The sequence below is a fragment of the Staurois parvus genome, unplaced genomic scaffold (assembly GCF_062004578.1).
Source record: "Staurois parvus isolate SC_StPar_1 unplaced genomic scaffold, SC_StPar_1.0 ptg000090l, whole genome shotgun sequence".
Classification (NCBI taxonomy): domain Eukaryota; kingdom Metazoa; phylum Chordata; class Amphibia; order Anura; family Ranidae; genus Staurois; species Staurois parvus.
Genome location: NW_028317886.1, coordinates 16,300,561 through 16,313,370, shown reverse-complemented (window position 1 = coordinate 16,313,370; position 12,810 = coordinate 16,300,561). Strand labels below are relative to the sequence as shown.

Here is a 12,810-nt window from a genome sequence, read left to right as displayed (position 1 = left end):
GGGTGGATGCAGGGCGGTATATTCTAATGGTGGGCATACCACACACTTTTTCTGGCAGAGATTTCTTCTCTTTTTTTCATTCAGGCCACAGGCTGCATACAAAAAAAAAAAAAAAAAAAAAAACATAGCATATATACAGTTGCAAGAAAAAATATGTGAACCCCTTGGGATTACGTGGAGTTTTGCATGAATTGGGCGTAAAGTGTGCTCATAAAGTCACAACAATAGAAGAACGCAGTCTGCTGAACATAATACTACACAAATATTAGATGTTGCCATGGTTTAATTGCACATAACATGTAAACATTCACAGTGCAGGGAGGAAAAAGTATGTGAACCTTTGGACTTAATAACTGGTTGACCCTCTTTTGGCAGCAATAACCTCAACCAAACGTTTCCTGTAGTTGCAGATCAGACCTGCACAATGATCTGGAGTAATTTTGGACCACTCCTCTAAACAAAACTGTTTCAGTGTAGCAATATTCTTGGGATGTCTTGTGTGAATCGCTCTCTTAAGGTCATGCCACAGCATTTCAATCGGGTTGAGTTCAGGACTCTGACTGGGCCACTCCAGAAGGCGTATTCTGTGCTGTTGCATAGTGTTGTGTGTTCTTCCCAAACAACTCAATCTTGGTTTCATCTGTCCACAGTATATTTTGCCAGTAGTGCTTTGGAACATCCAGGTGCTCTTTTGCAAACTTCAAACGTGCTGCAATATTCTTTTTGGACAGCAATGGCTTCCTCCGTGGTGTCCTCCCATGTACTCCATTCTTGTTTAATGTTTTCCTTATTGTAGATGTGTCAACAAAAATGTTAGCACGTGCCAGAGATTTCTGTAGGTCTTTAGCTGACACTCTGGGATTCTTCTTTACCTCATGCAGCATTCTGCACTGTGCTCTTGCAGTCTTTCTTACAGGATGACCACTCCTAGGTGCTAAACCAACAGTGCTAAACTTTCTCCATTTTGTAGACAGTCTGTCTTACCGTGGACACATGAACATCAAGGCTTTTGGAGATACTTTTGTAACCCTTTCCAGCTTCATGCAAGTCAACAATTCTTGATCGTAGGTCTTCTGAGAGCTCTTTTCTGCGAGGCATGGTTCACATCAGACAGTGCTTCTTGAAACCAGTAAACCCAAAACAGGTGTGTGTTTTTTAAGGGCAGGACAGCTGTCAGCAACACATCCAATATCATCACACTGATTGGAGTCAAGGTTGGCTCACTCCTGGCTCCAATTAGCTCTGGGAGAAGTCATTGAGCTAGGGCCTAACATACTTTTTCCTCCCTGCACTGTGAATGTTTACATGTTATGTGCAATTAAACCATGGCAACATCTAATGTTTGTGTAGTATTATGTTCAGCAGACTGTGTTCTTCTAATGTTGTCCCTTAGATGATGTTCAGAGCACATTTTATGCCCAATTCATGCAAAATTCCATGTAATCCCAAAGAGTTCAAATACTTTTTTTTTTTTTTTGCAACTGTACCCAACAAGGACCAGCGACGTACTGGTACATTACTGGACTTTGGTTATACCAGGATGATGCCTACAGCTGCAGGCATCATCCTGGTATTGTTTTTTTCAGCCGAAAATTGGCTTTCATGTAAAAGCAATTCTAGTGGATAATTAGCTGCAGGATTGCTTTTACAAGCAGCGGGAGACTATGCCCCCCCCCCCCCGCCCTCCACAGCATTCTCAGGCCACTCTGTGCCATCACCTGAGAACCTGAGAATGCAGCCGTTGTTTCTGCCAGGTGATCATAGAGCTGATTGGAGACTGGAATGGTGCCAATCATCTCTATAGTCTAAGAAATCAGAAGCTACGAATATTTCATCACTTCAGTTTCGCAGGATATAAACCGTGCCATTTGTAAATTGGGAAAGCATCTGATCTTGGTGAGATTAGATAATGTAAGGGTAGAGGAGATATCTAGATTCTGATAAACCCCAGATTTCTCAAAAAAGAATATATGACAATGTCCATTGAAGTTATAGGGGATATTTGCATTCCCTGTGATAGCATTAAAAGTGATAAAAAAAATTAAAGGGACAGTGTAAAAATAATTAAATCAAAATAACTTAAAAAAAAAAAAGCTCCCTCGCCCTAGGGTGTATGCTTTAAAAAAATATATAATGTTTGGGGGTTCAAAGTAATTTCCTAGCAAAAAATACTGATTTTTTTTTTTCAAGTGAACAATAAGTGTCAGAAAAGGCTTGGTCTCCAGGTGGTTAGAAGAGTGAGTGATGTGTGGCATAAACTTCTTTTGCTGGGCATAAAATTCCCCCACCCCCCAAAATGACCCCTTTTTGGAAAGTAGACACCCCAAACTATTTGCTGAGAGGCATGTTGAGTCAATAGAATAATTTGTTTTACCACAAGTTTTTGGAAAATGACAAAAAAATGTTTTTTACACAAAATTGTCACTTAAATGATTTATTGCTCACACATGCCATGGGTATATGTGAATTTACTCCTCAAAATATATTCTGCTACTTCTCCCGAGTACCACATGTGAGAGACTTTTTGGCAGTCTAGCCAAGTGCAGGACCCCAAGATCCAGTAAGCACCTTCAGGCTTTTAAAGGGCTTTATTTCCTCATTACACTTCCTGACTACTGAAATGCCAGGATAGCAACACCCCCCCCCCCCCTCCCCCAAATGACCCCTTTTTGGAAAGTAGACACCCCAAGGAATTTGATAAGAAACATGGTGAGTACTTTGCAGATCTCGTTTGTTGCCACAAGTTTTTGGAAAATGAAGAAAGAAAACAAAAATGTATTTATTTACAGCACAAAGACAAGTACGCAAATATGCGGCCCCACGGAAAATATTTCAGTTCTGCGAGGCTGCATATTTGTGTGACATCGGCGTCAAGGGGTTAAATTAGCCATTTAGTGTTATTTCAGCAGCCTGGCCTCTAAAGCGTAGTACGCAGGGACTGAATGCTGGTTGGCATCGGCCTGTTCAATAGAAACCGGCCAACGTTCAGTCCCATGTGTACAGCAGCTGGTCCAACAGAATCCGGCTGTTCGGCCTACTTCTGTCAAAGGGGCATGTCTGAAAAAGGTCTGCCAATCTGCTCCCAATTAGCTTCCTCATCCAATGGCCGAGAGCGTTGACCGGAGTGTTCTGGCGGGGGCTGTTTGATTAGCCTGCTGGGTTGAACAGAAAAAAAAACTAGTAGTGTGTACCATGCTTTAGTTGGGTGTTGGTTTTTGTTGTTTGTATTTTTTATTATTTTTTTTTATCATAGGAGCTAACGAATTTTATTGCAGCAGCGTGGTTTTTGGTACTTTTTTCTAGCTGGCAATTAGTCCTATTTGTGTTTTGGTTATTCAGTACTTTTTCTCACATCTTCTTTTCGATGCAATTTGGTATGTTTGTTTTGTTTATTTTATGTGACGTTTTTAATATGTTTATAATTTTGTATCCTTTCTAAAATATCTTATTAATCGAGACATCTGACGTTCATGTGACACTTTTGTTATGGGGTGTTTTGGAATTTGTGGTATCTACTCTTATGTTTCCATATTTAAACATACTTTTGTTGGCTGTTTTTATGACTTTGATTTAAAAATATATATATATATTTTTTAATTATCTTGAAGTCTTTCATCTGGGTTTGGTCTGGCTCTACTTTCTCCTATTTTTATAATTTGATCTACTGTCATGTTCCAAACGAGGAAAGCCCTACTGTGTGGGAGACATATCGCCAGAGTTATTGAACTTGTTTTGAGCGTTTCCTTCATCTGACTGCACATGCATAGCTAAAAAGTTTCCAGTATGTTGCTCTGAATCCAAATGAACTGGAACGGGCCGCCTTAACGCAGCTCATTAACAAGCAGCATAAGGAGCATTAATGCAAGTGCACTATTGCACCACAGTGTTTGAGGCAGCCTAAGGGCTTGTGTGAACAGTAGGCTTTTGTTTGCTTCTGAGCTACATTTTTGTCTATTCATATCAATGGGAATGCGAAAACAGCATGTTGCAGATCAAAAGGAGGTCAAGTGCATATCAAGAACACCTGTGAAGGAAGTCATTAGGAACTCCCAAATTAATCTCAAATATGGACAATCTACCAATGTTCAACTCACAGGCCTCATTCACACTGCTACTCTCAAACCTGCATTTAATGCATCAAGAGAACATTCAAAAGTATGTAATGATTTATCAGCATTGTCATTCACACCATATTTACCTGCATTTAGGTGCGTTTAAGCTTGGTTAACACCTCTGCAATGCGACATTGATTTGATTTTACAGTGCAATTATGTGGTGCGATGTTGACACTTTGCATATTCTTTGGGGTCTTGTCACACTAAATCGTACCAAAGTAGCGCTGCAACCTTTTCCAAAGTCGCATTGATTAGGACAGATACCATTGAAAAGGCCAAGATTTCCCTTGTCATGTGATTCTCTACATCTCAACAAGCATCAGAAGTCGTACTAGTCACAACCAGGCCTTGGCGTTAATTGAATTTTGTGCTTTCAGGATCAAATTATACACTAAACCTGACAAAACGCATCAAAACTGCTTTAACCCTGGTTCACATCTGTGCGGTCTGCGATTTGCACGAGAGCCCATTCATTTGAATGGATTCCCGTGCCCCGGGACATGCAGTGAAGAAGTCCCTGTACTACTTGGGAAATCGCAGCCCACACGGGAACCGAGGTTCCCAGTACGGTTGCGATTTCCAGTGCAGGCAGCGTATCATTAAAATTAATGGCACTCACCTGCTGGTCCTGCATTCCTCTGTGTGGGTGGTGCAGGTGTCCCGCAGCGGCACCACCTGCACAAATGTGAACCGGGGTTAGAGCAGGAACATCCAAATGCAGGAAAATGTCATCTTAGCTGGCATAAAAGCTGTTTATACTTCCCATGTGACGTTTATAAAAACTAAGCAGAGGTGTGCCCGTGGGAATGACTGACTGACTTTTTACACACACACACACACGTATGCCTTTTTAAAAAATATATGTGCTGATAGGTCCAGTTTTGTCTGTCGTAACCCACAGTATGCCTAAAATACAATACTTAAACACCAGGTTGTTTTACTAATTGTATTATGGTCATTTGAGAGAGAAATACAACAAGGTAATCACTACATTTTTTTTTTATAACACCTGCGTTTTGCCTTTTTGCTAAACAGTGGCATGTAGTATGTGTATGTATGAATGTGAATTGGGGATCTTAGATTGTACACCCCTTGAGGGTTAGGGACTGATGTGAATGTACAATATATATATGTGTGTGTGTATGTGTGTGTGTGTGTGTGTATATATATATATATATATATATATGTATATATGTATGTGTGTGTATATGTATGTAAAGCGCTGCATAAATTGACGGTGCTATATAAGTACCTGAAATAAATGTGGCTTTTTTCTTTTTTTTTTATTTAATATAAGTTTTAGATGGTGTAGGGAAAGGTTAAATCCCATCAGTTTACTATTTGCTAATGGGAGAGACGCACTGTAAAACATGTCTGTGGTGGTATTTTTATTCTGCCAGTTTCAATCATAAGAAAAATTCCCTTTTCTAGAAAAACACTGTTAAGAAAAAAAAAAAAGTACTTTGTGTTAGTAGTGTAGTTTGACTTTAGGGCTAGAAATAACTTTTTAAGTGTTTCTGCCAAAGGCAGCCAGCAGAGGTCACTGTTAGAATGTTAAATCTGTTCTAAAAGTGTTTGTGACCTGTATATACACTGATATGGATGGCTGTAGGACAAACTGATGACAAATCCTCTTAAAAGATGCACATCTGTTTAATAAGCAGAGCTTTTTATTCTGGACCTGATACCTTTTCTAATTTTCAGTAAAATTCAGCTGCATCTCAGCTTGTGTTGTTACCTGTAAACTATGGATAAAACTTAAAATATAACCACTGTTCTGGGTATCTCATTTGTGAGGGCAGGCCAATTCATACCAGTGAGCTGATCTGCATTTTAGTGCAGCTGTAAAACGCAGATCCAAACAGACATCTGAAAAACAATTTCCAATGTGTCTTATTCACATGTTAACGCTGCCCGTGCATGTCAATCGACGTCAAAATGTATGTCAACAGATGTTCGTGCACGTTAAAACCCTAAAATGGATGTAAATGTGTTTTCCATGCATTTTAGCGCAAGTCAGTGTGAATTGGCCCTCAGACTTCGTTTTTTCTCTTGCATATAATATTTTTAGTTTTTCTAAAACACAATCTCTACTGTATTATTATTAATAATAATAACTCCTTGTCAATGTCAGAGCTATTTCAGAGGTATCTGGAAGGGCTGCTGACTTGGATATTAACGTGATAGTAAAGTGTCCCCAGAAAAAGGAAACGTTACCCCTGCAAGGTAATGTCATAATATGCTAGCATGCATTGCATGCTGGCACATTATAACAGACTTGCCTTAAAACTGAGCCTTCCAGTGGTGCGTTGTCACCGATGACAGGACTTTTATCTTTACTCTGTATTCCTTCCGGGAGGCCGTTTGATTGGCCGAGGTGCGATGAAGTCACTCCCGCACATGTGCACAGGTGCTACAACTGCGGCACAACACTTTGAAAGGGAAGGTATGCCGCGACATCACCAGCTTCAGAAGCAGTGAATATCTCCTAAACCATGAATGTTTAGGAGATATTCCTTGTACCTACAGGTAATCTTTATTATAAGTGAGCAAGCAGTGTTTGCTACAGCTTTTAATAGATTTTTCTAAACCAGAGTAATTTGGTACTTTATTTAGACAACAGTAGTGAGCTGATGAGTAGACCCTTGATTTATAACTTCATAATGATTTCTGCTGTATTTACACACTGTTTGTTTTGTTTTACTGTAGGATCTTGAAATGGCTCAAGACTCGCCAAGAAGCACAGCTGCTGAAATAACTGTAACGAGCAATGGAGACATTGATGACACTTTAGAGCATGGCTTTAATCCGGTAAATATTATTTTTCCATTGATGCTAGCAATTTAAAGTTCGCCGGTCACAATTGTAAAGCTGTTTCACTGTGCTGTGAACTGCAAAGTGTAATCCTAGAATTGAACTCACCTCCCACATGTCACTGCTTACTGTTTGATAATTATAGTAGATATAAACAAACCCCCAATCCCTGCGCTGCAAACAAAATTTAAATCTTAAATAGCTAAGAACAGCTAAACCCTAATAGTGATTCACACCTAATTTATATAGTTTAATTGGTTTTCTCACTGATGAATAGTAAATGGTTACGGGGATGGCTGAGTTAAGCAGCCCATAGATTATGCAGTTTTCTTTCCTTCATCCTGTGAAGAAAGTCGGTGTTGATGGGGAAATCCCACCCACAGCTTTCCTGGGCAGCAGAAAACAAAGTTGGCAGTGATTGCATGAACAAAAGTCCAAAGGGGTTAGAGAAGGGAAGGCCTATTAAAAATAAATAAATAAAAAATTGTAGGAAAACGTTTTTTTTTTGTTTTTTTTTTGCAAGGCCTCCTCCTTCCCAACCCCCCGTTATTCAAACAATGTAACACGAAGAGCTTGATAGAAGATTTCTGAGACTTTATGATAAAGTCTTAAATTGTTGTAAGTTCTCTCAGCTGAAGACAAGCAAATTCTGGAATACAAATCAAGTAACACTGTTCTTCTTATTGCAATTCTCAAACAAGAGAAATATGCATTTTTGACACTGGGGGCACTGTAGGAGAAAGGCTCGAGTTTAGTTTGCTTGTGGACTCCATCTTGTATATCCTACAGTTGTGTGATTGTTGGCATACAGTAGATGTTAGTTTCTGTTCAGGCCTTAATTGAAAGGTAAAAGGGTACATTTGTCTGACAAATTAGTTTATCTTTTTTTAACCATTTTAAATGTTCTACCATCGCAGCATAATCTTTACCTATAGTCTGGTCAGTAAATTGGTTTCTCTTTTCCTCCTCCTCAGTAAAATGGTGAGACCAACATCTAGAGTTTGGAAACATTTCCACAATGTAATTTCTGCTGAGAGCTAAATTGCAATTTTGCAAATATTGTCAGAGTATTCTCTTCTAAATGCTACAAGGATGACAAAACACATCTTTGCATGCCAGAGGTGTTCTAGAGACATTAGTAAATACTTCATGGAATGAAATGATGAGGACCAGAATTAAAGTGCAAGTAGCTTTTCCCTACAGAGTCCTCATTCCAGAAACACTCGTCAGGGGTCAGTCTCGAAGACTTCTGCTATAGCAGGATAGGTACACAGGCAGTTCACCGTGGCGGAGTGGGCTTACCTGAGGTGCGGATTCTAAGTACTAACTGGTGTTCCCCAGAGTTCCTGATGGTGGAGATGGATTTTGCTGCGTGTTGGCACCAGGTTGCCGTCCTCAGGATCACCCCACCAGGAAGTGAGCAAGTGGAGGTCCAGTAGTGTATTAAGCAGGTAAGGATGAAACAGAAGCGTAGTTGGTAAACAAGCCAAAGGTCGGTAATGAACAGTCGCAGGTTGGGATCAGGCAGAAGTGTAGTCAAGAAGAAGCCAAGGGTCAATAATGAGTGGTAGCAAAATATGGATGACAGCAGAGAAGGCAAGGAGCGAGATACTGGCTAAAGAGAGCACAATAAACTAGCAAACAGGAAGTGCAGAGACATGGCTTGTATCAGGAAGTTCATGGGAGGTGCAAAGGGTTCAAGGTTCATGACAATCAAGGTCAAGGCAGGATCATTCAAATAATTGTCAAGGGAGCTGTCCAGCATTCCAGGTGGCTCAGCAAGAAGAAACTTTGCCACTCACTGCGGAAGGCCCAGGCTCTGACACTTGTTCTGCTGCTTCTGGATCATCACAAAGTGTTTCTTCACCAGCAGCATCTTCAAGTTCAAAAGGGTTGCAAACCACAAAAATACAAAATACATTAATTTATAGATAAAATGACACCTAAAAATCAGGTGAACATTGATTAAGCTCTTGCAAGAGCAGTAGATGCTTTAGCATTGTCAACATCTGAAAATGCATACTGGCAGGAAATTTTTTAATTGTTAGGAGGGAAAGGGGGTGGTTACCTGTTTTCATGTATACATGAAATGTTCTTAACATATACGGTCCTTATTATTCTGTTTGTAATAAAAAAAAAAAAAAACAATTTAAAAAGCAAGTTTAGTTTATTTACTGAATAAGCTGTACTTTTATTTCAAGCATAGTATTTTTATATACTCTGCATTTCACATTCCCAGTGTAACAAAATGACTTTCCATTTGTAAAACTACTCCACACTGAATTTTCTTTCAGTTTTTCCAAAAATTTCCTTTTTTTTCAAAGGGGGGGGGGGGAACAGGGAAAAACATGTTTTTCCCATGACTTCAAAATTTCTGAAATTGTTACATCTCTAGACAGGATCGACTTGGGTACAACCAGCCTGTCCATAGATGGATTGAATCTCATCTGGTCCCTGCTGAACTGGCAGGAATCACAGGGGGGCATCCGGGGAGCTGTTGCAGATTTCTCTATGTACCCTGCTGTAAGATCATGTTGTAATTTACAAACTTGAAAAACCAATAGGTGTACTTTAAATTACCTTGTGTTAAGCAGTCTGACATGGGTTTGATAATTTTTTTTCTTAATTACCAGACCACTTTGGAGAATTTTGATAAAAAAAGATTTGGCACTGTGTAGGCAACAAGAATGTTTGTTTTAGTTGATGTCAGTAGCCTGTGTACAGCATGATTTGCAGGTTTCTCAAAAGAGAAGACATCCAAAACCTTCATTGGGGCCAATTCACACCAGTGTGTTTTAATGCACCTGTAAAATGGAGAGCAATGGAAGGATATCTGAAAAACAATTTCCAATCTGTCTTATTCACTCCATAGTGTTTGCGCTGAAATGCAAAATGTATGTCAATGGACTTCAAAATGAATTTCATTGGATGTCAGCATGCATTAAAACGCAAGGAAAATGGATGGAAATGTTCATGCATTTTAGCGCAAGTCAGTGTGAGTTGGCCCTTACTGCATAAACAAACTAGCTGAATTATTTGTGATTCCTACCGCTGCACTTTTTCTCATACTTAAGTGGCATGGTACTCTCGTAAATGATAAACCTGTATATTATGTTGTGATCCAAAAATTTATTAGGCCTAAGAAATAAAAATCATAATAAATGGAGGCTACTCAATTCATATTGCTAGTTGTTGCCATCTGAGTTGATGAGGAGTCACAATTGCCAAACTGTAGATATTTACATTGTCTTTTGGTGCTCTGGCTATTTTTAGTTCCACTGAAGCTCTGTGTATTTTTCCTTTAGTTCTCATGCATATTTACATATTTTACTGCTGCATGTAGATGCAAGTACAGCATATGCTGTTGATGTAATCAGATTAAGTTATACGAACATTTTTCGATTATCTCATGAAGCTGTCGCCTACTCGTGTCATTGTATACGTTGCATAATAGTTAGTATTTTATTGGCTCTGCTCTTGCTTTGTATTTTCTGTTCTAAGATTGTGGTACATATATTCGCTTTTAATGGCACTATGGTTTGGCCTGGGATGACATGTCCTCTTGCACAGACTGCACAGGTGAGAGTGAAGGCTGAGAGATAAAGGCTCTGTTTAACTCCCACTAATCCTGTTTGCGAGCCTTGACGCTGCTCCCTTTTTCAGACTTTAAGACTCCACATCGGATAATTAAGTTCTCTAATTTCACTTCACCGCATAAACGGTTTGCCGTCAATCACCAAGAAGAAAAATAAAATCTACAGGGATAAATCTTTCATATAAGCAGGGTTTTATATGATAAAAGTATGGCAACAGGTTTATTTTTATAGGTAGCAGGGAGGGGCTGCTGTAAAGTAGGTGCAGCAAATTTGGCAGTGATGCAATAGCTAGCACCTCTCATTTTATTCAAACTCTTAATCAGCCTTAAGGGGACATTTCTCACCCAATATTCAGTTTTTTCCAGTGCAACTTCTTATCAGCTGACCTACTAGCTGTATTTATGGTGTTTCTACTGTTTTGGAAATATTCAGATCAGATATCAAGTCCTACAGTTTGTTGTGTCTGTAACCGATAAACACAAATGCTCAGTAATTGAATTAAACAAAATAAAAAAAACTTTGTCTATAAAACTAGGAAAAGAGGAGTTATTCAGTTTTACTGACTACAGTGATTATCTTTGTGTTTGCTACTTGTATCAAACAAAATTCACTGTAATACAGTACACCAGCCTTCAAAATTTGCACTTGCCTGCTCTCATTTGGTGAGTGAAAAGCTGAGGGCGAGTGTGAAGCCACATTGGAGGGAGGGCGGGCACTTCCTAAACAGGAGCCTAGTCTCCTCCCAGCCTCTGTCCCATCATTCTCTTAGAGAATGAGCGCTCCGCAGTGTGGAGTTGCATCGTGAGTGGAGGGCAGGTGCTGCCGGCAGGGGGGGTTATACAGGAGCTGAATCTCCTCCTGGCCTCTGTCCCCAGTGTGGAGCCGCATCGTGATAAGGGGGCGGGGTTAAACAGGAGTTGAGTCTCCTCCCAGTCTCTGTCCCCTATCATTCTGTTTGCATACTGCCTGGCATATGGGAGTCGGTGAAGAACTAGATGAGGTGGTGGGCAGGGTAGGGAGGGTGTTGGCAAAGTTTACTTTTGCTATTAACTATTGATTGGTTGCTCGGACCCCCTAGCTACCAATCACCAGCTTGTTAATTGGAAAAGTTCACTTTGCCAGCTCCTACTTCCCTGTCCAGTGCTGTGCTCTGCTGTAAGTCTCTGCATCCTAAATGAGTCATAATGAGTCAATCATTGGTTTGAATTATTTTAATGTTATATTTAATATAGCATTTAAATATTTATTTAGCAAGGTAGTAATGAGTTGTACAGTGCCTATAGTAGCCAAAAATATTTTACCCTTATTTTAGTTATCACAGTCCAATCGATGAAATATGATTGCTGGTATTGGTTATAAAAAAAAATAACCAATACCAGCAATCTGCAATAATATTTAATTGATCTGACTGATAAAATAAGATAAAATATGATTGGCTACTATAGGAACTGGTCACTACTGCCTTGTTAAGCGGCTATTTCAATGCTATATTAAGTATAGCATTAAAAACATTTACTTAACAAGGCAGTAATGATGTGCACAATGTAGTAACGCATAGCAACCAATCACAATGTATCTTTACAAGGCTTACCACAGTAAGAACAATAAAAGGTGATTGGCTGGGGTGGGGGTAAAGGACATGGCTGTGGGGGGAGGAGTGTGTGAAGGGGGGTAGAGAATATGGCTGTGCGGGGAAGGGGGTGTGAAGGAAGGTATAGAACATGACTGTGGGGGGAAAGGGGGTGTGATGAGGGTAGGAGACATGGCTGTGGGGGGAAGGGGTGTGTGTGATGGGAGTAGGGGACAAGGCTGTGGGGGAGAGGGGGGATATGATTGGGGTAGGGGACATGACTGGGGGAGGTTGTGAAGGGGGGGTTACAAAATGCTCGAAGTTTATAAAAGGTTTGAGCAGTTACGCTTAATAATTTCTCTATTGATGTAAAGCACTTATTTTCCATTTATGTTTACATTGCTTTATGTTAATATTGTTAAAGTCGTTGTTGATATTTATTTTTGTAATTTAATTCTGCATTAAACATTTATCCGTGTCATTTCATGAGATAATTTACGAGGGCGTGTTTAGGGGTTGAATTAGGGGCAGGATAGGGGTTGGGTGGGGGAACAGGTTGCGAGTAACTTTTAAGGCCTGGCTAGTATCTCAGGACTTTTTGAGTCCTGCAGAACACTATATTTGCATTGTTTTTATCAATGAAAGCACCACATAGTGCTGCAGTTGCACTTGGTGCTATCCCAGGCAAAGATTGTGTTATGCTTGTGAGAGCCAC

General features: G+C 39.8%; 1 protein-coding gene across 3 annotated transcripts in view; it reads left to right on the top strand.

Annotated features, from left to right (window-relative positions):
* ARFIP1 (ARF interacting protein 1) overlaps window positions 1–12,810 on the top strand; it is a 189,823-nt gene that overhangs the window by 57,040 nt on the left and 119,973 nt on the right. For all 3 annotated transcript variants that reach the window (XM_089670449.1, XM_089670450.1, XM_089670451.1), the window contains one exon: window positions 6,825–6,926. In XM_089670449.1, the coding sequence (XP_089526575.1) occupies window positions 6,825–6,926 (102 nt within the window). The remainder of the gene's footprint in view (window positions 1–6,824; window positions 6,927–12,810) is intronic.